The sequence below is a fragment of the Rhyacophila brunnea genome, unplaced genomic scaffold (assembly GCF_057557595.1).
Source record: "Rhyacophila brunnea isolate RB1 unplaced genomic scaffold, BYU_Rbru_1.0 scaffold_13, whole genome shotgun sequence".
NCBI lineage: Eukaryota > Metazoa > Arthropoda > Insecta > Trichoptera > Rhyacophilidae > Rhyacophila > Rhyacophila brunnea.
Window position 1 is genome coordinate 36,734,605 of NW_028232785.1, and position 20,391 is coordinate 36,754,995.

General features: G+C 34.5%; 3 protein-coding genes across 3 annotated transcripts in view; 2 read left to right on the plus strand and 1 right to left on the minus strand.

Annotated features, from left to right (window-relative positions):
• Nucleotides 1-6,432, minus strand: part of LOC147077426 (uncharacterized) — a 30,194-nt gene extending 23,762 nt beyond the window's left edge. Inside the window, exons 1-2 of the mRNA XM_085941081.1 lie at nt 6,247-6,432; nt 5,188-5,322 (exon numbers count right to left, since the gene is read on the minus strand). Coding sequence (XP_085797207.1) covers nt 5,188-5,322; nt 6,247-6,384 — 273 coding nt within the window. The 5' untranslated portion in view covers nt 6,385-6,432. The remainder of the gene's footprint in view (nt 1-5,187; nt 5,323-6,246) is intronic.
• A 2,823-nt stretch (nt 6,433-9,255) lies between these two features.
• On the plus strand, nt 9,256-18,661 carry LOC147077427 (uncharacterized). The gene is made up of 5 exons (XM_085941082.1): nt 9,256-9,442; nt 9,755-9,913; nt 14,099-14,251; nt 16,681-17,233; nt 18,462-18,661. The coding sequence occupies exons 1-5, from the start codon at nt 9,296-9,298 to the stop codon at nt 18,659-18,661; spliced, it is 1,212 nt and encodes a 403-aa protein (XP_085797208.1). The 5' UTR covers nt 9,256-9,295.
• A 304-nt stretch (nt 18,662-18,965) lies between these two features.
• Nucleotides 18,966-19,520, plus strand: LOC147077428 (uncharacterized). Its single transcript, XM_085941083.1, has one exon. It carries the CDS (start codon nt 18,966-18,968, stop codon nt 19,518-19,520), a length of 555 nt encoding a protein of 184 aa, XP_085797209.1.
• Nucleotides 19,521-20,391: the final 871 nt, after the last annotated feature.

Below are 20,391 nucleotides of genomic sequence, written 5' to 3' on the forward strand. Positions count from 1 at the left end.
TTATTGTCTGTGGCAGATCAAGTGTCAAAAACTATGGAGGTTATGTTCGCCGAGATCATACACAGGGGTACCATGTGTTAAATTAGTTTTAAGTAGGGTATACTTGAACGAACGATTGATCTACGAATATTTTTACTTTGTTAGATTTATTATGATTACAATTTATTGTTTGTGTAAATATATGTCCAGATTCTTTTATTTTGAATAAATTATTCATAGTATACTTATTGTTGTTTTAATAAAATTTAATTAAGATAAAATACATACGTATTGTTTTATTTAAATCAGGGTTATATACATTAAATTTGTGTAATATGTTTTATTCAATCACCAAAACAATTTACTTATTGGTTTTGAATAATATCTATTAATTTGGTACATATTATAACATTAACTTAATACTAAATTTACGTAAGTACATATTTCTTTTGTCTAGATTTATTTTCCATGATACCTAGACATATTTTTGTATTTAAGTAGTGGAAAATATTGTTTGCGGTACCTAGTTGACACCACAATATTCGTAATTATATAATATGAGTATCTCGCAAAAGAACTAACACGCAACAAAAATAATATACTTCTTACGAACGAACTATGACAGAACTGTCAAAATTTGCCGCCAAATCGCGCCAGCTACTCCTACTTTACGTTACCAGCATCTAACGTCAAACGAGAACTTTCGGCTAGTTGAAATTCCAACAGTTTTACAAAAACACGGGAGTGGGGGGTCGCTGGCAGTTTGAACATGGCACATATCTGAAAGGTCGAAAAGTGTCCGTCTATGGGCGCCGCAGATTATCTACCAAAGATAACTGTATAGTTATTAACTGGCATGTTCAACCTGTTACGAGAACTGTCCGTCTGTGGCCGGCAATAGCGACGCACCAACGGCCGGCCGATGCATTGGTATATGTGTGCATCGGTGTACGTACGCAAAAATGTTTCCGCTAGAAAAGAATTAAGCGCGCGAAAACAAATCATAGCATCATAGAGTTCCTTAAATTCAACTTTTAGGAAATATTATTCGATTTTTGTGTTCATAATAATTATATCTGATTATATGAATATAGGATTAATATGTATTTGTAAAGGGTAAAGGCAACAGACAAGTTTACATCGTAAAATCACAAATGTTTATGTGAAGGTCGATGGATAATAATTACAGGGCCTATTATTATGTCAATAGGTACCTAGTAAGTAGTTGTAAATGCATGTAATTTAAACGCTAATCAAATCGTGTGTTTACTCCTGGCATAAGACTAAAACCGCGAGTTTATGCCGGAGATAGCTATTTAAATGCTCTAAATAAATTCATATAAATTCCATAGAATTAGATAGACGATATTTTATAACGTCAATATATCCATCCACGTGCACAGAATATATTATTTCTTGATACTTGGTCCTTCTGACAAACCATTAAATTCTTATTAAATAAACAAGAGGTAACATGTAGTACGAATTAACGGACATAGTAGAATCTTTGGTCACCCCTTCTCAAACTCTTTGGACCAATTAGAATAAGGGAGGCTGCTATAAAAGAGGGCGCATCCGAGAGATTTTTATTAGTCTACCGGATCTTCTCTCAGGAACAACATCTTCTCTACTAGCAGCCTCTCTTCAAACACTCTGGACCAGTCTCACCAGTTTTGCCGCGCATCTCTTCGCTTCTTGAACGCCAAAGTACTCCCCGGTGAGATTTTTGCATCCCGTTTACCTACGGGTGTGAAATATCTCTCGCGTTCGCTGTAATCGGGCGTCACGTTTACTTGTCTGCCGCCTTCACCTACATTGGCCTGTAAAAATATTATCTACTGGACGCTACATACCGAAAATAAACCGAGTCATTACCGAATTTTTCAAAAGGAAACAGCGTTATTATTAATAACCCCTCACCGACTGAGCTAGGAAAATTCATCAACGAAGTGCGCAGTGGCGTATCGTTGAGGGGGTGTTGTTATTACGTCATCGTAACTGCGCATTTAAGAAACATGTTCTAGAAGGTGTTAAAAACACCCCTATTGAAACCTAATTTTGCAAAAATAAAGTAGAGTAAATTCAACCTGACTAAAGTGGAAGTTATCTCTATTAGAAAGTTGTCAGGAACGGGAGATATACGTAAATTTATCTCATGAGAGAAAGGGATAGATCTTCCATCCTTTACGGACTGTTTCCTATTAAACCTCTATCCTGAGGGTATAAAAGGTGACACTTTTTTCCGTATATTCGTTAGTTTTCTACACTATTCACCAGCGATCTTCAGCAGAGCAGCAGTCCTCTCTGCAAGTTTGCGAGACATGGTTCTCAGTAGCATTCGCGATATATACGTAAAGTAAGTCCCCTTCGGCGGGCGAAACGTAACGCGAATACCACGTATCTGTCGGTAGTGACGTGTGTCGCGGAGTAATTTTCTTTTTCATTACGCATCGTACGAGGTGACGTAATCGGAATAAATTACGCGATCGAATTTGTTTGATAAAAACAAATTAATAAATTCAGTTTATAATAATAAATTAATAAATTCAGTTTGTAATAATAAATTTTAGAAATTATTTCGGGATTATAAAATAAATTTTTGAAACTTTATTAAGTAAACAATAATTATAAAATCAAATTTTAGTAAATAAATTTGTCAATATAAATAAACAACTGTGAACAAGTTTGTAAACATAAACAAACCTTTTGTAAACAAGTTTGTAAACACAAATAAATATTTGTAAACATGCTGTAAATATAAATAAAATTTGTAAACAACAATAAAATAAATTCTATTTTTTTTATAAATCCAATACTATGTGTCTAAAGAATAAATTATAATTTTTCTTACGAGAAAATATTTCGTGAAATAAAAATATTCAAAGAATATCTGCGTATACATTCCCTGAGTTAGGTGTGACTTTTTGGAAACTTGTGAAAGATTTCACAGAGATCCTATAGCGAACAAATAAATAGTTTACTGACACTTTAATGGGATTTAATTGCGAGAACAATGACAGATAACTTTATTGTGAAGCCGTGAACTAGAACCTGAATAAATTCGGTACCATACCAACTGAGAGTTTTATTTGGGGAATCAAAAGTTGTATTATTACAAGGGAGAACCACACCTCCCCAGTTCATCCTCTGCATCCTTAGTGACAGCCCGGCCACATTTAAGAGCTAGCCGCGAGCCGGGTCATGTCACGATCCTAATAGGATCATTGGGGCCTCCACAGACCAGAGGTTGTATTAACAGGTTTTGTTTTTTACGAGAAATGGATGTCAGCCACTTCCTCAACCTATTAGGTCCATACCCTGACTCACACACAAATTGAAAAACAATATTTGTACTTGCCAGACCCAGGATTCGAACCTGGGACCCACGGCGTGATATTCCAACGTTTAAGCCACCGTTTAAGTTAATAAATTCATTTGCAATGGCTACATATATTAGAAGAATTAGAGGAAGAAATTCTACGACAACTAATGAACCTAGCTAAAGATAACGTGTTCAGACTTGTCTCGAGGCTTGTTTGGTATTTAGTGAGAGGTGGTGGGGGTCGCTACTTGACCGAAAAATTAGAACAAAATTGCTTGACTCGACTAAATGATTTTACTAAATAATTACTCGACTAAATTTCTGTTCATACATGTTTAGTTGCTAAATTACTTGCCACCCGACTAAATTGCTCGACTAATACGAACCGGCCTTTAGTTTGAGCGATAAAATTATTAGTCATTGTCGTGTTACTATACTTGCAGATTCAATTACAATATAATAAGAATGTTTCGTTCCATTGACACTGAATCAAACAAATCAAACCGGACAGTTGGATTTCGGACCATTTGGCAGAATTTCCACGGGAACGCGATTTCTGACTACCTACTAATTAGTGTTGCCGATACTCAAAAATAATTCAATAACTTGTTTGTCTCTAAAACAGCAACACATTTATTAAAATGTCAACTTGTTATGAAATTTGAACCTATAGCTCGGCGTCTACAAAAACACAAAGTTAATTGTCGTATTCATTAATTTTAAATGTACAAAATATAAATAATGCTTCATGAATATTGTGACTCTGACAACAATCGAACACAAATTGATAAACTTCGTTAGGTAATATAAAACCTGATCATTCCGGGTTGATTTAACACAGTTTGTAGTTTAGAATCTCCGTTACAAAATATAAATAAAATGAAGATAAATTCTGACATGATAACATGGGTGGTTACCTAATGATATTAAATCGAACTCCTTGCATAGAAAATATGGCTGGAATTTTGGGATAATAAGATCAAATGCGATCTCTTGTTCGCGTACCTATGGTAACTTATGAATAATAGGTAGGTATTGATTATTAAGATATACCTAATATAAATACCTATTTCAAGTGAACTATGGTGTAAATGTCTAAAATATTAATATGAGCAGCTCACGATATAAAAATGCCGAATAAGGCTTTTCATCACTTTAATTTTAACAGATCGTCATTAGTCTATGGATCGTCATAATTGGTTTGACGTTTCATTCCAAACCATTTTTGACAGTTTGGAATGGTATGATTTTCATTGGAACACTAAGGCAAACGTCAAATCTCAAACCGTATCCGGTTTACTTTTTACACACATAAAACAAGTTAATGCGCTCACACAAACGAAATAAGCTTAGGTATTTAACAAATAAAAATAACATACAAACTATGGAGTTTGAAGGGTTTGGAGTTTTAGGTTTCAAATGTGATAATGAAAAAATCTTAATACTAAAGTCGTCTGCTTCTTTAGCACACACAGGTACAACGTTCAAATACTAAACTAATTCAAGTACTTATATGAAGGTAAGTACCTAACTAGAGTACCTACCTACACCAGCGCTTGAAATGGAAAAGTTTACGAACCGGAGCGCTTGACAATTTTCTGAAAATTAATGTGTTAATTTTTTTGTTATATGGCCTATCTAGGTCAGACGGTCAAATTGTTTTTTCCACGAGACGAAACGATAACTTTACCGATTGCACGAACCGCAACGGCGCTCCGGTGCGTTCCGGTCCATTTCGAGCACTGAGTCCTGACTTCAATGTAGAAGTGACATAGAGTTATAGTTGTAGCTGATCCAGAATTGAGATAGAATGCAATTCGGTTGCCGACCTTCGACAGAAGACGTCACCGAGGAGATGAAATCTTTACATCTAAAATCGGACATACCTGTTGTACTGGTCTGCAATCTGAATACGAGCATCCTGGTTGAGGATCTTCATCATAAAATGGGTTTACTGTATCTTCGATAAGCTCGCGCTTGACGTCAACAAACCCACAGTATTTCTCAGATTTTGCGGGGTACTGAAAGGAACATAATACTATAAGATCACAATATAATAAAAATAGTATAGAATAGCCCATGTATCGTTATATATATATATGTTATTTGTAGGAGAATTGGAGTACCTATATTATGTTATTACTTATTAAAGAGAAGTTAGCGCACGTTTCGTTAACAGAGTTAAAAAATAATCACCTACCCATGCAATGCTTATTATTTTAATACAAAAATTTGAGTAGGTATAATATGCTATGCTATAAGTAAGTTAAATACAATCACGAAATGTGTTTGACAGTCAGCTATATTCGTTTTAAAACTCAGTATCTTTTAGTAAGATACACATATCTAGCAGTATAGGTAGATTAATAATGCCTGTACACGTGCATCGATTTATTTGAAGCAATCGTGAGTATTTTAAACTATCGTGACAATAGTTGTTTAAACGTAAAAGTGCTGTCTCTCTCCAATTTCATTCATGAAGAGTGAGCGAGACGCGATCTTATCATTTCACGGTAAAGAAATCGGTTCACCTCAAAATGAGCGGTGAAGTTTGTTTTTTTGTCGCCCGGTTCGCCACTATCGTTCTACTGCGCTGGCGCAGATTTGTCGCATAAAAATTCAGAAGCTTTTTTGATTGATGCATGCAATATTGCAACTTGCATGACAATACGTGCATTTTCTTGTTACGGCCGCGATAATACGTACTGTCAGCAGTAAATCCATACACGTTTAAACGAGTTATACGCCTAGCATGTACTTATATAATGATGAACAATTATTACTAAAATAAAATAATAATTGCTGCTGAATTTAATGTTCGAGTGTCATTAATTAATCAATATTTGAAAACATTTTTAAATAGTTTCTTAAATATAAAAACATACTACCTATACTCCATACTGGTGTTTTGGAGTAGTATTTGACAGATTCTTAAAAAAACTAACCTCAAACTTGTAACCTGAATCACCAGCATTCTCTTGCTTTATGGTGGAGGCGTCCGGGACGTTTGGGTTCGTAATTATTGGTACTTCAAACCAAGGCTGCTCTTCCTCATCAGGGTCGCGCTTGATAATAGTATCCATGCTTCAATATTTGGGCTTTGGTCTGCGTATATTAATCTACGGCTCTGCTCAGTGATAGAAAGGAAAATGAAGCGTCCTCGTTCGTGTTGCCGTAATCAAGAAAATAATATTTTGTGAAACGAAGTATACCTACATGAGATAACTACATAAAATCAGATAATATTATTTTAATAAAGTTAGGTACAATCATTGATATATTATATCAAAAAAATCAAAGTTAGTAGCTGTTGTTAAAATCAATTGAATAACAATTCATCTTATTAAATAATTAAAGAATAAGTACCAACTGAGATATCCCGGGTTCTATTGGCTTCTTCTCAAGATGTTGGCTGAACCCAGGAATCACAAAATTAAATAATAAATGAAAAGTCTTTCTTTGTTGAACACGTAACTTTATATTTTCAACAGTTATTTATATAAAATAATATTAAGTATGCTAAATAGTAAACAAATTTATTCTTTTTGTTTATTAATTTATTGTTTGATTCCTAAGGTTAATTATTATATCCTATATGTAGACTATAATAATAATAGTTGCCGCCACCAGTGACGTCCCTGGACAAAATGCCGCCCCCTGGACGGCAATTCCTGAATAAAGTACTATGAAGCACAAGTGACCAGTTGCGCTAATATTACGTAAACCTCCTTCAACTGTAGCATACCTACTCAAAGTCAACCGCCGGGGTCACTAGACAATATGCTTTGGCAGTAGGGGCGCTCGCAGCTCTCCGTTTGACATAATAAATGTCCGATTTTTAATTTACCACTTATCACCACATATTACTGCTTAAAGTATTATTTTGATCAAGGTATATTCTCATTTAAGGAGGTATTTATTGTGCTTTGGCGGTAGGGGCACTCGCAACTTTCCGTTTGACATAATAAACGTAATAAATAAAATAAAAACTAAAATCAAAATCGCAACTGAAATCGTCTGTGTTCTCCTGCTTTATATAGGTGCGCGTGACAGTGCTGTTTTGATGACTAGTTGTTACATCAAACTTGTCTTCAGTACCAGATTGGTCTCCATCACATTCTCGCTTGGCTCCCATGTTTGCGTATCAACAATTGTATGCAATGTGCTAGAGATTGTATATAAGTGTTGCCGAAATACAGTTAATAATATTCCTTGTAGCTATTATCTGATAAACAATAATGTACCTATTGAATTTTGTAGGTATTATGGTATTATTTTGAAGGTATTATTATATGTCAAGAACACCGTAGATTTTTTATCGTAACTAAAACGTATGTCCTGTCGCTGGAGACTAGTAGAGCAGTGTTGCCATATTTTGAAAGTGGAAGTATAGTACAGTGCCTTCAAAATTATAGTATTTCGCCAAAAAATATAGTACGCGTGAGTGACCAATAATTTTCTGCATTTTCAAAAAATTAAACGTGGGGTGTTTAACGTCTTTTTAGACAAAATATCCGTGAAGAGTAATAAACGTCTCGTTTTTTTAGACAAAATTCAAATGTTAATTCAGTGGTTTCCAAACGTTATGTTACTACGCCTCGCTTTTAAAATATCTAATCTAGGCGCCTCCCCCCCTTGTTTTATTAGATAATACAGACACCTTTTAAAATAGTCAACAATGTACCTACTAAAAATAAAATAAACAAGGTTTTACTACGTAATGTGCTTGTTTATTAGCACAATCAATTTCAATTATAGTCAATCCAAATTCATCTTCGTTCATTAACAAATGGATTCTATCATGGCCCCACATCCTGAAGTGGACGCCCCGGGTCAGGATTTTTCAACCACATATTTAAAATATTTAATAGCTTCGAAACAAAGCAGGCGACTTTTTTTGCTTTTAATAAAATAATGTGAAAAGTGCATTAGCAAACTAACCAAGAACTCAGTAAATAGATTTTTGTTTGCTTCAATATATCTGGCGTAGAAATCATTTTAAAGTGGAGACATGGCGAACTTTTTTTTTGTCATTTTGATTTCCTAACACTTTATCGTTTTAAATCAGTGAATGAATTATTGGTCCTTGGATTGATTTATTCAATCATTTTTTTTTAAATTTGAACCAAATAGACAAGTTTAACAACAAAATTATCGTTCCTATACAAATTTGCCTCAAATTTCAACATTATGATTAATTTGACCCTTTTATTTCATTTTTTACGAGGAAGCCATTGCCCTTCACAATAGTATAGAAGTGAGAGATTATAAAATTAGTCTCCATATTTGCAGAATGGTTTGCAAAGCAACCTTTTATATGACTGTTTATTGTGTAGTTTATAACTAGCGGCCGTTTTACAAACTACATAATATGCATTTGCAAACTGTAAACCTGTGGCTACATTAATTGTGATAAAATTTTCGCGCCTCCCTTTGCAACACTCCACGCTCAGTTTGGAAATCGCTGTGTTAAGTAATTAACGTCACCTTTTTTTAGACATGGGGACTATTTTTTTTGCTTCTCACGGATTATTTTGGCGTTGTTTTTCTTTAATTGGACACTTTTTTTCCGATTTCTCAAAATTATAGTATTTTGGGCGTACTATACCTGTTTTATATTGTACATAGTACGCAGACGAAAAATATAGTACAAACACTATAATTATAGTATGGTTGGAAACACTGAGTAGAGAGTGGGATATCGTCAGTGTTGACATTATAGGAGAAAAAACCCAATTTGATTTATTTGTTATTATATACCGAGATGCGCTGTTCTCGTTATGATTGAGGAAATGCTGACAATTATTTACGTGCCATTGTTTTGTTTAGACAAAAAAAACATACATATTATCAATTTGTGTCAAGTGTGTATTTTTATTATATGTTGTTTTACCGGAAATACTTTTCAGTATTGCGGCAACACTCTTCTAACGTTACCTTGGAAGGATCCTGTCTGTAACGTAACACGTTGCTTCTGGAATATATACGCTTAACATGGATGTGAAGCAAGAATGTGATGGAGAACACTCCGATATAGAAGGCAAGCCTTTGTTTGACACGCTGACTAGCCATCCAAATAACCCGGACCCTCGCATTCATGTAACGCAAGAGAATGCGGACGTTTCAAGTTGCAATTTCGAGGTTAGTTTTTGGAAACTAAATTATTATTTTAAAATAACATTAGATTGAGAATAACAACGAAGAGTTTAATATTATAAACTGTGGCTTTTTTACAAACTATGTAGGAACATAAGGTGACATTAAACTTTGTTTTAAAAAATTACATGTTTATACAAATTGACGGCTACGATACATCTGTGATACCTATTATAGGTTAAGTTTGTTTATCTACTAATTCTTGTTAAATATAAATATTATACTATGTTATATGATGATTACGAGACCCGCAACTGTTTTCACCGTATTTACAAAATGTAATAATGCTTCTTTCAGTGCCTTAATATGGCGGACCTCTCTAATATAAAATCTGAGACAGATGATCAACCAGCTGTCGTCAAGCGTGATATAATTGAAGATATAACATACCCATTATATGATGATGAATACCCTCAACCGGGTTGTTCTAATTCAGATTACAGGCCAATACAACAGGTACGTTCAATTGTACGTAGGTATATGTGCCGATTTCTTCCATTGATGCCGTCTTATATTGAAGGTTCGAATTTTTAATGCATCTTTGAAACTTCATAAGGAACTATTATATTATAATTCGGTCAAACTTGTTTCATTTATTGATTTCGTAGTAGATTCGAGTTATTGGCGATTGCTAAAACAGATATTTTGAGATAGTATTGAGAAGGTATATAAATCTTTTGTTAAATCACGTAAGTATATTTAAATATGATGATTTATACATCACAATCATTCGAATGTAAAGCAATAATTAATGCGATTATCTAAAAATGTGATCAATTGTATGGTGAATAAAATTAATCGCCCATGAGTCCTTTTTAGGTAGGTACCTAATACAAGGTAAGCCTATTGTCTATAAAAAAACTACTTGCAGCCGTAGAATACGTGAAATGGGGTGAGAATAGACCAATTCTATTTTCAAAAATTTTAGTAACCAATCAATGTTGTAAGCCCCAAATTTTACTAAATTATCTACCATGCAGCATGACAACATAAATTTAGGCGTTTGTAAACAGTTTGATAGGTCAAAACTGGCGCACTGCGCATGCGTTATAAGTAAACCGGAATAGTTTTAGATTTAACGTTTAGTTCACTGTATCAGCAAACTTCAAACCATTTTCTGACCATCAGAAGTGGTTTGAAACGGAAAACCACTTGTCAAGATCTGTCAGAAAATATTTTTTCAGACAGGACCTAACCTAAAAATGATAGTCATTTATTACATTCCGTACCTATGTTATTTTCTCGGCATTTAAGATTAAGAAAAATTGATATTTTAGACATTTACACAGTAGGAGTTCAGTAGAAATAGGTAGGCATATTATAGCGTAATAACCGATACCTATTATTCCTTAGTAACCATATGCGAACAATAAACCGATTTTGGTCGTATTGTCCCATAATTCTACCCAAATTTTCTATACATAGAGTTCGATTCGATATCATCACTTGTTTGGTATTTAGTGACTGTCGCTAGTCGTAGTGCGGGTCGCTACTCGACCGAAAAATTACAACAGTTACAACAGCGAAACAATCAAATCTCATTGACGTGCCTCTTTAATCGAGGGCAATTTTTGAACGAAGCAGTACGCAAACAAGAAGCAAAACGCAATAGTGTCTTCAAAGAAGGTATAGTGCTTCCAACGGTGTCCAATAATGCAACAAAAATACTAAATGGACATTTATGGTCGAGTAAACTGCGACATGGTTTGTACGATAGCATCTGATATCTTTGAGAGACAGTCTGCACAGTCGTTTGGTGAAATTGATGTGCAAGAAATGGACATAAAAAAGGGAATAGCGCTTGTCTTTGCGATAGAAGTCCGTCTGAGGTTAAACAGAGCTTCATTTTTCGATAGAAATTTTGTTTGCAACGTGTGTTGTGAATTTTTTCATCTGCGCACATTTTGAAGTACCATCAACGTATGCTTGATGCGTCGCTGACTTTCGATGAAGTGGCTTTTCCATGCGACCAAGGCAGTCACACGTATGAAAAGTTTGATGCGTCCACGTTTGCAAGTGATTCACACGTAACTCATATTATACTACACATGCTTATTTGATTATTGTTGTTAGGTATATAATGCATTATATATTGTCATCTGTATACTATACGTATATTTTTTTTTATTTATACTACAAAATGGCTATCATCCAGCTGCAAAGGGTTTACATAGGTTGCTAATATCCAACATAATAGTACACACAAAACTTCTTCATTCGTATCTACGTATTTGTTTCCATTGAACTAAGACTAAAATAATTTACTGATGATGTTAGTCATTAAAATTTAAGAAAACCCCTGCGAAATCGATCCATAATGTTATTAAATTATATGATGGAAGAATATTTTTTATTTATTTTGGTTTGGTATAGGCGAGGCTTAATGCATTTTAAAAAACTAACCCAGCCATCTGTAATATGTATTCTTAATTGTACTTAAACGAACAAGTATGACCGCAAGAGTGCACTAATTTGTCGGATTGCCCATAACAATGGAATGTCGTTCGGTAATTATACATTCACCTGCCAAATTAAGTCATTCATAGTGACGTTACCCCGGTCCTGGTAAAACCACAAGGGCGTTGTATTCTCAACCGGTCCTGCCCTTAGACCAGATTGAGAACCCCTGCTTTAGGCTAGCTCAGTTCTAAGTCGGAGGGGGTAGTCAAATAAAAGTTCTTATCGACACTTTCGAACACACCGCAACAATATTGTTATATTAATGGTTTGAAATCGCCACCTAATAATAGAATGACGTCAGGATCCTTTAGATACTTTATTTTAATCTGAATTCGTTCCGCACCCACGTGCGCGAAACGTCAAAAAGAACAGCTGACAATTCAAGTTCAATATTACCGCGATTACGTACCGAATTGTGGCAGTCGTAATATAGATCGTGGACCTATTCAAATTAAAAGTCTTTGTAGTTATGATTTTTATTATTTATTGAATTATTCCTTCATAAAATAAATTTATTATAATTAATTTTTATCATATATCGTAACACTACATTTTATTTACTGACAAATCAACAATATTTATTTTTATAAACTTATTTTATTTACTTAATTTTATTGTATATAACTATTCATATTCATTTTTATATTTATTTATTTAATTACACACGTCACACAAATTCATGAGGTGAGAGTCAACGTCCTCTAGATTGAGGGTTATTGATTTTAGTACTTAAGTCCTCGTAAGGGTACTGTAAACCGGTTGCCATGCGCGGCTCATGATGAATGATGTCATCGTAAAGTGATGCAATTGTTTACATCAAACGCGGAGTAATCAAAATAATTACAATTTCGTGACACTCTAAATACTTCTCGAACTCAATTCGTGGCAAGGGATTTCTCACGGAAAACTAATGAATGCATTGAATGCGCCACTATTTACGCAGTTAAATCTCGGCTTTTCTCCCGAGTGGATATTTTCAACTTTTTTTCCGCAGAGGAACCGATACGACGTTCCCCTGCGGCTTATACTTTCCCACTGCTTTATTAAAAATTTTAACTCGACAGCAGTGTTGCCATATTTTGAAAGTGGAATTATAGTACAGAGCCTCCAAAATTATAGTATGTGGGGATAAAATATAGTACGCGTTGTCATCTATTGAAAATGTATAGGTTTTTTGTTTATCAGAAAAAAAATTACGGAGAATTTAGTAGAATGTGTACATTTTCCACCGCGGGCCGCAAGTTCCCAATTTTTCATAGTCGGCTCGTTTTTTTTAGGAAGATTATTTCACCGCGGGCTGCATGTTCCCAATTTTTCATGATCGGCTCGTTTTTTTTTTGAAAAATATTTCGCCGCGGGCCGTAGGTTCCCAAATATTCAAGGTCGGCTTGTTTTTTTTTTAGGAAAAATAGTATTTTGGGCATACTATACCTATTTTATATCGTACATAGTACGCGGCCCAAAATTACAGTACAAATACTATCATTATAGTACGGTTGGAAACACTGCTCGACAGCCTGGACGTTGTCAAAAAAAATGACAACATTTCTGGCGAATCACACTCCAGCTATATGATGACATTTACGTTTAATTTTATACTGCTCGCCAATTGATCGAAAATTCAGCCAACCAATGCTATAAAAATGTTATCATTCTACTAAAGATTTTACATTGCCCGAAATAGATTGATTACGTTATTGATTTTATTTTTTCGCGCGAATTCAAAATATTGCGTACCTACGCAAAATGATTTTATATAGTTCAAAGAAGATTATAGTTATAAATTAGCTTTAGTTTACAGCATTTAGCTAATGATATCGCCTAAGGTGTTCACATAGAATTGTTTATTTTTAACCTCAATTTCTAGACTTTTTATTTACTTGCATTATTCTTATAAGACCATTTGGTCTACCTGAAAGAAATCATCCATAGCACACTCTGAGTGGCTGTAAGTCAGCTCTCGAAGTAGGCCGCGTATTCCAACGTGAAATCGACATTCTCGATCGGACCAAAATAGTTATGACGTCATAAAATCGTCGCAAAAAATCTCGCTGAAGGCGCGCATTTTTGTGGTTGTGTCAATAGGCGACCAATTATTTAAGAAAGAGTTCTAAGAGACCCTTTCTGACTTATTGTAATGATTATACTGTTACATAATATAAACAATGTTGTTATTTTTAGAAGGGTGAAAACGATATGATGAATATTAAGTATGAGTATAATAATGAGGGAGTTATCATCAAAGAAGAATTTGTTGAGAATTCAATCCACCATATTGATGATGAATTAACCCAACCTTGCTGCTCTAATCTACAATACAAGCCATTAGACCAGGTATGTTTAATTACAAATGTTTTTTTTAAAGCCCGATGAAACTTTAAATTGTAAAAAAGATTACAAGTTAAAATTAAATATTTTTTTTTCGAAAATTCGACACCTACATAACATTAACATTTGAAAATGATTTCGGGTATGTGGCCTTAGTATTCTCAATTAAGCAATTTCTGGGCGCCCAATTTGGACTACTTTTATTAAAGCACTGCCGGTCGTATAGTACGTGAAATGTTGGCTTCTAATACGTTAAATGCTGCTGGTTTATCAGCATATACCAGTGACTTCACGAAGCTTCACAGTAAGTAATCCAGAGATATCACATTGACACGCTTGTGCAATTATTTGACAGGTCCATTTCTCAAAATCAAGTGACCGCCAATACTTAATTTAAATAAAACGATGGTTGCGATAGCTGTATGGCACATCCTGTTCAAATTAAATCACTGTTCTTTCGAATAAATCCATATTTAAATCAAAATAATCATGGTATGACAAGGATTTCCATTGACGTTGACGTGGGTTTTCGCCCAATTTTTAAAGAATTGTGCGTCGATGCCACCAGCGTGTAAACCGCATGAAACGGTGCATTTTTGTGGATGTAATGAATACGAGGGAGTATTCTAGATTGGTCTTATTCAGTGTGGACGATTTTCCTTATTAACAAACCCGTTAAGAAAAAATAAACCTCATCGCTAAACGCAATTTTGCTCTTAAATGCAGTTATCTATAAGTTATGTAAATCGACAACAGCTTTTCTGAGTAAATTTGAATAATTTATTAGAGTTGTTCAAGCGTGGTTCTATTCATGAAGATTTGCCAGACTGTATATACTGATCATTAGGTATGCTTACATACTGTAGCTTAAAGTTTAAAAGAGATCTTCATTTAGCTACATATTTTTTCCGACTTACACGCGGCGTAAATGAAAACTGACATTCTTCGTGGGATTCATTTGTGTGTCTGATAATTATCTTAAGAATCGTGGGCATCCATTTTTTGTTCTCCAAAGGTGCACAACTAACCTGCCATTGGTAATGGAAATTAGGATGGCAATAAGTTTGTACAACGAAATTTCATCAGATATTGACATATTTCACATGCGTCAGGATGAGTATATGTAGGCATTGTTTTATAAATTCTTAAAATAGGGTATGCTTAGTTCATTCGGTGACTTCCTTAATATTTAAATTTTTCATGTCTATACTAATTCTACTGTTTTAATGGCCATCTTTTTTTTTTTTTTAAATAAATATGTACTTAATACTCTTTTATTATTATTAATTTTCTTCTAAATTACATGTTGTAAACGTCTTATATTAATAATTTGTAATTTTCACCATATTAAAAAAAAAGAAAAGATTTTGATTATAAATGTCAACGAGTGAGCGCAGTGTAACGTATTGTTTTAACAGAAAAACACTTTACAAACGACATAGTATCAGTGCTATATTAGGGGACATTGGAACATAAGTATATTTTATTGATATTTTTTACATAGTATTGCTTTGAATATATTAATATTCCTATTCTTTTTGTAGATTTCTACCCAGAAATATTTTGCAGTACGTAAGAGTAAACCATTGGATATCGTTAAAAAAGATACGGTTGATAATGACCCAAGTAACAACAAAATTGCACATGCAATCAATAAAAACATAAAAATGATGTTGCAGCATTCGGAAATAACCATCGATGAACAGAACATCAAACTCGAATTTAAGAAATTAAACTTGCCAAAGGAGGTTCGAATTATGTTGAGAAGAGTTACATATTTCCCACGTAACTTTATTTGTAATAATTGTTGTGGAGTGTTTGAAACTGTAAAACATCTAAATCATCACTACGTTTCATGCATGTCTCAGCATCTTAAGTCATACATGAAACATACTGGTGAAAAAAAACATCAATGCGATGTGTGTTTTAAAAAATTTCTGCAAATTAGTAATTTAAAGACACATCAAAAGATACATACGGGTGAAAAACCACATCAATGCGATGTGTGTTTTAAGAAGTTTATCATAAATAGTGATCTCAAATTACATAAAATGACACATACTGGTGAAAAACCACATCAATGCGATGTTTGTTTAAAGAATTTCCGGCGCATTTATGATCTTAAAAAACATAAAATGATACATACTGGTGAAAAACCACATCAGTGTGATGTGTGTTTAAAGAAATTCATCACAAATAGTGAACTCAAATTACATAAAATGACACACACTGGTGAAAAGCCACATCAATGCGAGGTGTGTTTTAAAAAATTTCGTCATATTAGTACTTTAAAAACACATCGATTAACACATACAGGTGAAAAACCACATCAATGCGATGTGTGTTTTAAAAATTTTTTGCAAATTAGTAATTTAAAAACACATCAATTGACACATACTTGTGAAAAACCACGTCAGTGTGATGTGTGTTTAAAGATATTCATCACAAATAGTGAACTCAAGTTACATAAAATGACACATACTGGTGAAAAACAATATCAATGCGATGTGTGTTTTAAATTTTTTTTGCTAATTGGTAATTTAAAAACGCATCAATTGGCACATACTGGTGAAAAACCACATCAGTGCGATGTGTGTTTTAAAAAGTTCATCACAAGTAAAGAACTAAAGAGACATAAAAGGACACACACGGGTGAAAAACCACATCAGTGCGATGTTTGTTTTAAAAAGTTCATCGTAAGTAGTGATCTCAAAAAACATAAAATGATACATACAGGTGAAAAACCACATCAATGCGATGTGTGTTTTAAAAATTTTCTGCTAATTGGTAATTTAAAAAAACATCGATTGACACATACTGGTGAAAAACCATATCAATGCGATGTGTGTTTTAAAAAATTCAACGGAAGTGGTAATCTCAAAAGACATAAAATGACACACATGGGTGAAAAACCACATCAGTGCGATGTGTGTTTTAAAAAGTTCATCGCAAATAGTTCACTCAAAAGACATAAAATGACACATACTGGTGAAAAACCACATCAATGCAATGTGTGTTTTAAAAAATTCAGACAAATTAAAACTCTAAAACATCATAAAATGACTCATACTGGTGATAAATGACTCTAATGCAATGTATGTTTAATAAAAATTACGCATTTAAATACTCTAAAATCACATCAAACGGCACATACTGGAGAAAAACCACATCATTGCGATTTGTGCTTTAAAAAAATTCTGAATATTGGTAATGTCAAAAGACATAAAATGATACATACTAGTGAAAAACGATATCAATGCGATGTGTTTTAATTTTTTTATTGCTAATTGGTAATTTAAAAATGCATCAATTGACACATACTGGTGAAAAACCACATTAGTGCGATGTGTGTTTTAAAAAGTTCATAACACGTAGTGAACTCAAAAGACATAAAATGACACACACAGGTGAAAAACCACATCAGTGCGATGTGTGTTTTGAAAAGTTCATCGGAAGTAGTGATCTCAAAAGACATAAAATGACACATACATGTGAAAAACCACATCAATGTGATGTGTGTTTTAAAATTTTTCTGCAAATTAGTAATTTAAAAAAACTTCAATTGACACATACTGGTTAAAAACCACACAAATGCAATTTGTGTTTTAAAAAATTCATTACTCATAGTGAACTCAAAACACATAAAATGACACATACATGTGAAAAACCACATCAATGCGATGTGTGTTTTAAAATTTTTCTGCAAATTAGTAATTTAAAAAAACTTCAATTGACACATACTGGCTAAAAACCACACAAATGCAATTTGTGTTTTAAAAAATTCATTACTCATAGTGAACTCAAAACACATAAAATGACACATACTGGTGAAAAACCACATCAATGCGATGTGTGTTTTAAAATTTTTCAGCAAATTAGTAATTTAAAAAAACTTCAATTGACACATACTGGTTAAAAACCACACAAATGCAATTTGTGTTTTAAAAAATTCATTACTCATAGTGAACTCAAAACACATAAAATGACACATACTGGTGAAAAACCTTATAAATGCAATGTATGTTCATTTAGATGCTCGCAACTTGGTAATCATATAAAACATGAAATGAGACATTTTGCTGAATAACCTTGTTAAAACAATATTATTCATATTATGCAGGTGATATTTTTCGCATTCCTAAATAGTATCTTCAAGAGATATGTCCAAATACCCCCATGGAACAAGAACAAAAATCTCGGCCCTTATTCTCCGGAGGCCAACCTAACACTGATCACGGCAGCAATCAGCAAGGGAAGGCAGAGGGTACTAAGAATCCCCGGAAAGACGGTAACGGCTGCCTACCGATGACCATTGCCACCTATAACGCGAGAACATTATGCAGCAACGCCAAACTTCTAGAGCTCGAAGAAGAACTCGAAAAAATCCATTGGATGTTGTCGGGCTCAGCGAGGTAAGACGACAAGGAGACGATATCGTCAATCTCCACAGCGGACATGTACTCTGTTATAATGGGACTAAGCCGGACGCTCAAGCGGTGTCAGATTTTTAATCCACAGACTCTGGAAAGATCGCATAGTTGAATTTGATTTCTCCTCAGATAGAGTAGCAAGTTTAACACTTCAGCTCAGCAAAAGATACCAGATTCTGCTTTTGCAAGTTTATGCGCCCACTCAAAACTCACCTGATGAAAAAGTGGAGGAGCTATATGAAGAAATCAGTACGTTGAAAAATAAACGGAAATGTCATTTCACTATCATCATGGGGGACTTTAATGCACGAATCGGATATCAACACCAGGATGATGTAGCGGTCGGGCACTTCGGACATGGCACCAGGGATGGCCGAGGAGACATGTTAGTGGAGTTTGCGGAAAACCACAATCTCTACATCATGAAGTCATTCTTCAAAAAGAAGCCTTCCCTAAAATGGACATGGCGAAGCCCAGCAAAACGAACCAGCGAAATCGACTACATCCTCACCGACAAGAAGGATATTTTTCTAGACTGCACAGTCATTAACAGATTTAATACTGGCAGCGACCACCGAATGGTAAGGTGTAAAGTACGATTTAACATCAAACGTGAGAGATCCAAACTGATGCAGAAGCCCAGAGTCCGCAGAGGTTTGAGAAGCAGAGTCGAATTCCAACAAGAGTTGGAGAACAGGCTAGCGGCTTTCAAGGCTGAAAATGACCCCATCTCCCTACAAAACACCGAAGCAATAACAAAAATCATTATAGAATCTTCGGAAGAGACAGTTGCTGCTGTAGTTGAACGAGTAAGCAACTTTCAAAGGAAACGTTGGATCTTATGAAGCTGCGAAGGAGTACGAAAAGCGAGCAACAAGTTGCAAATGATCTCGAGTACTCCACGCTGTGCAAAACTCCACGTAAAAACTTACAAGAAGATCGTCGTAAGTTCAATATGAACCTTGTAGAATCAATTGTTGCGTCAGGAAGAAGCTTACATAAGAACAAGCAGCATCTGTCAATAGGGAAACGGCAGATCACGACACTAAAAGCGCAAGATGGAAGTATCGTGCGTAACTGGGATCATCTACTGGACACTGTTGTAGAGTTTTACAGCGCTCTATACAAAGATGACACTGACATCAATTCAGATCTTCCGGTGAACGGAGAATATGGAGATCCTCTTCCCGAGGTTACCACCACAGAGGTGGAATATGCTATAATGTGCATGAAGAGTGGGAAAGCCCCGGGAGAAGATGGGCTGACTATCGATGTTCTCAAACTGGCCGGGAGGACGGTGAGCGAGCAAAGGAGACACTGAAGATCTGAAAAACTATCGACCTATTAGTCTACTGCCAATTCTGTATAAGGTTTTCACGAAACTACTCTCAAACCGTCTCGAAACAATTCTAGACGAGAACCAACCAAGAGAGCAAGCCGGATTCAGAAGAGGCTACAGTACTATGAATCATATACAGGTTGTCAGGGAAATCATAGAGCGCTACCAGGAATACAAACTGCCATTATATCTTGGTTTTATAGACTATGAAAAGGCGTTTGATTCCATCAAAAAATTCTCAATTATAGACGCCCTTAGCAACCAAGGAATTTCCAGACGCTACATAAATATATTGAACAGTATATACAGTGATGCCACAGCATGCGTGAAACTCCACAAACGGTCGTGTAAATTCCCCATTAACAAAGGTGTCCGGC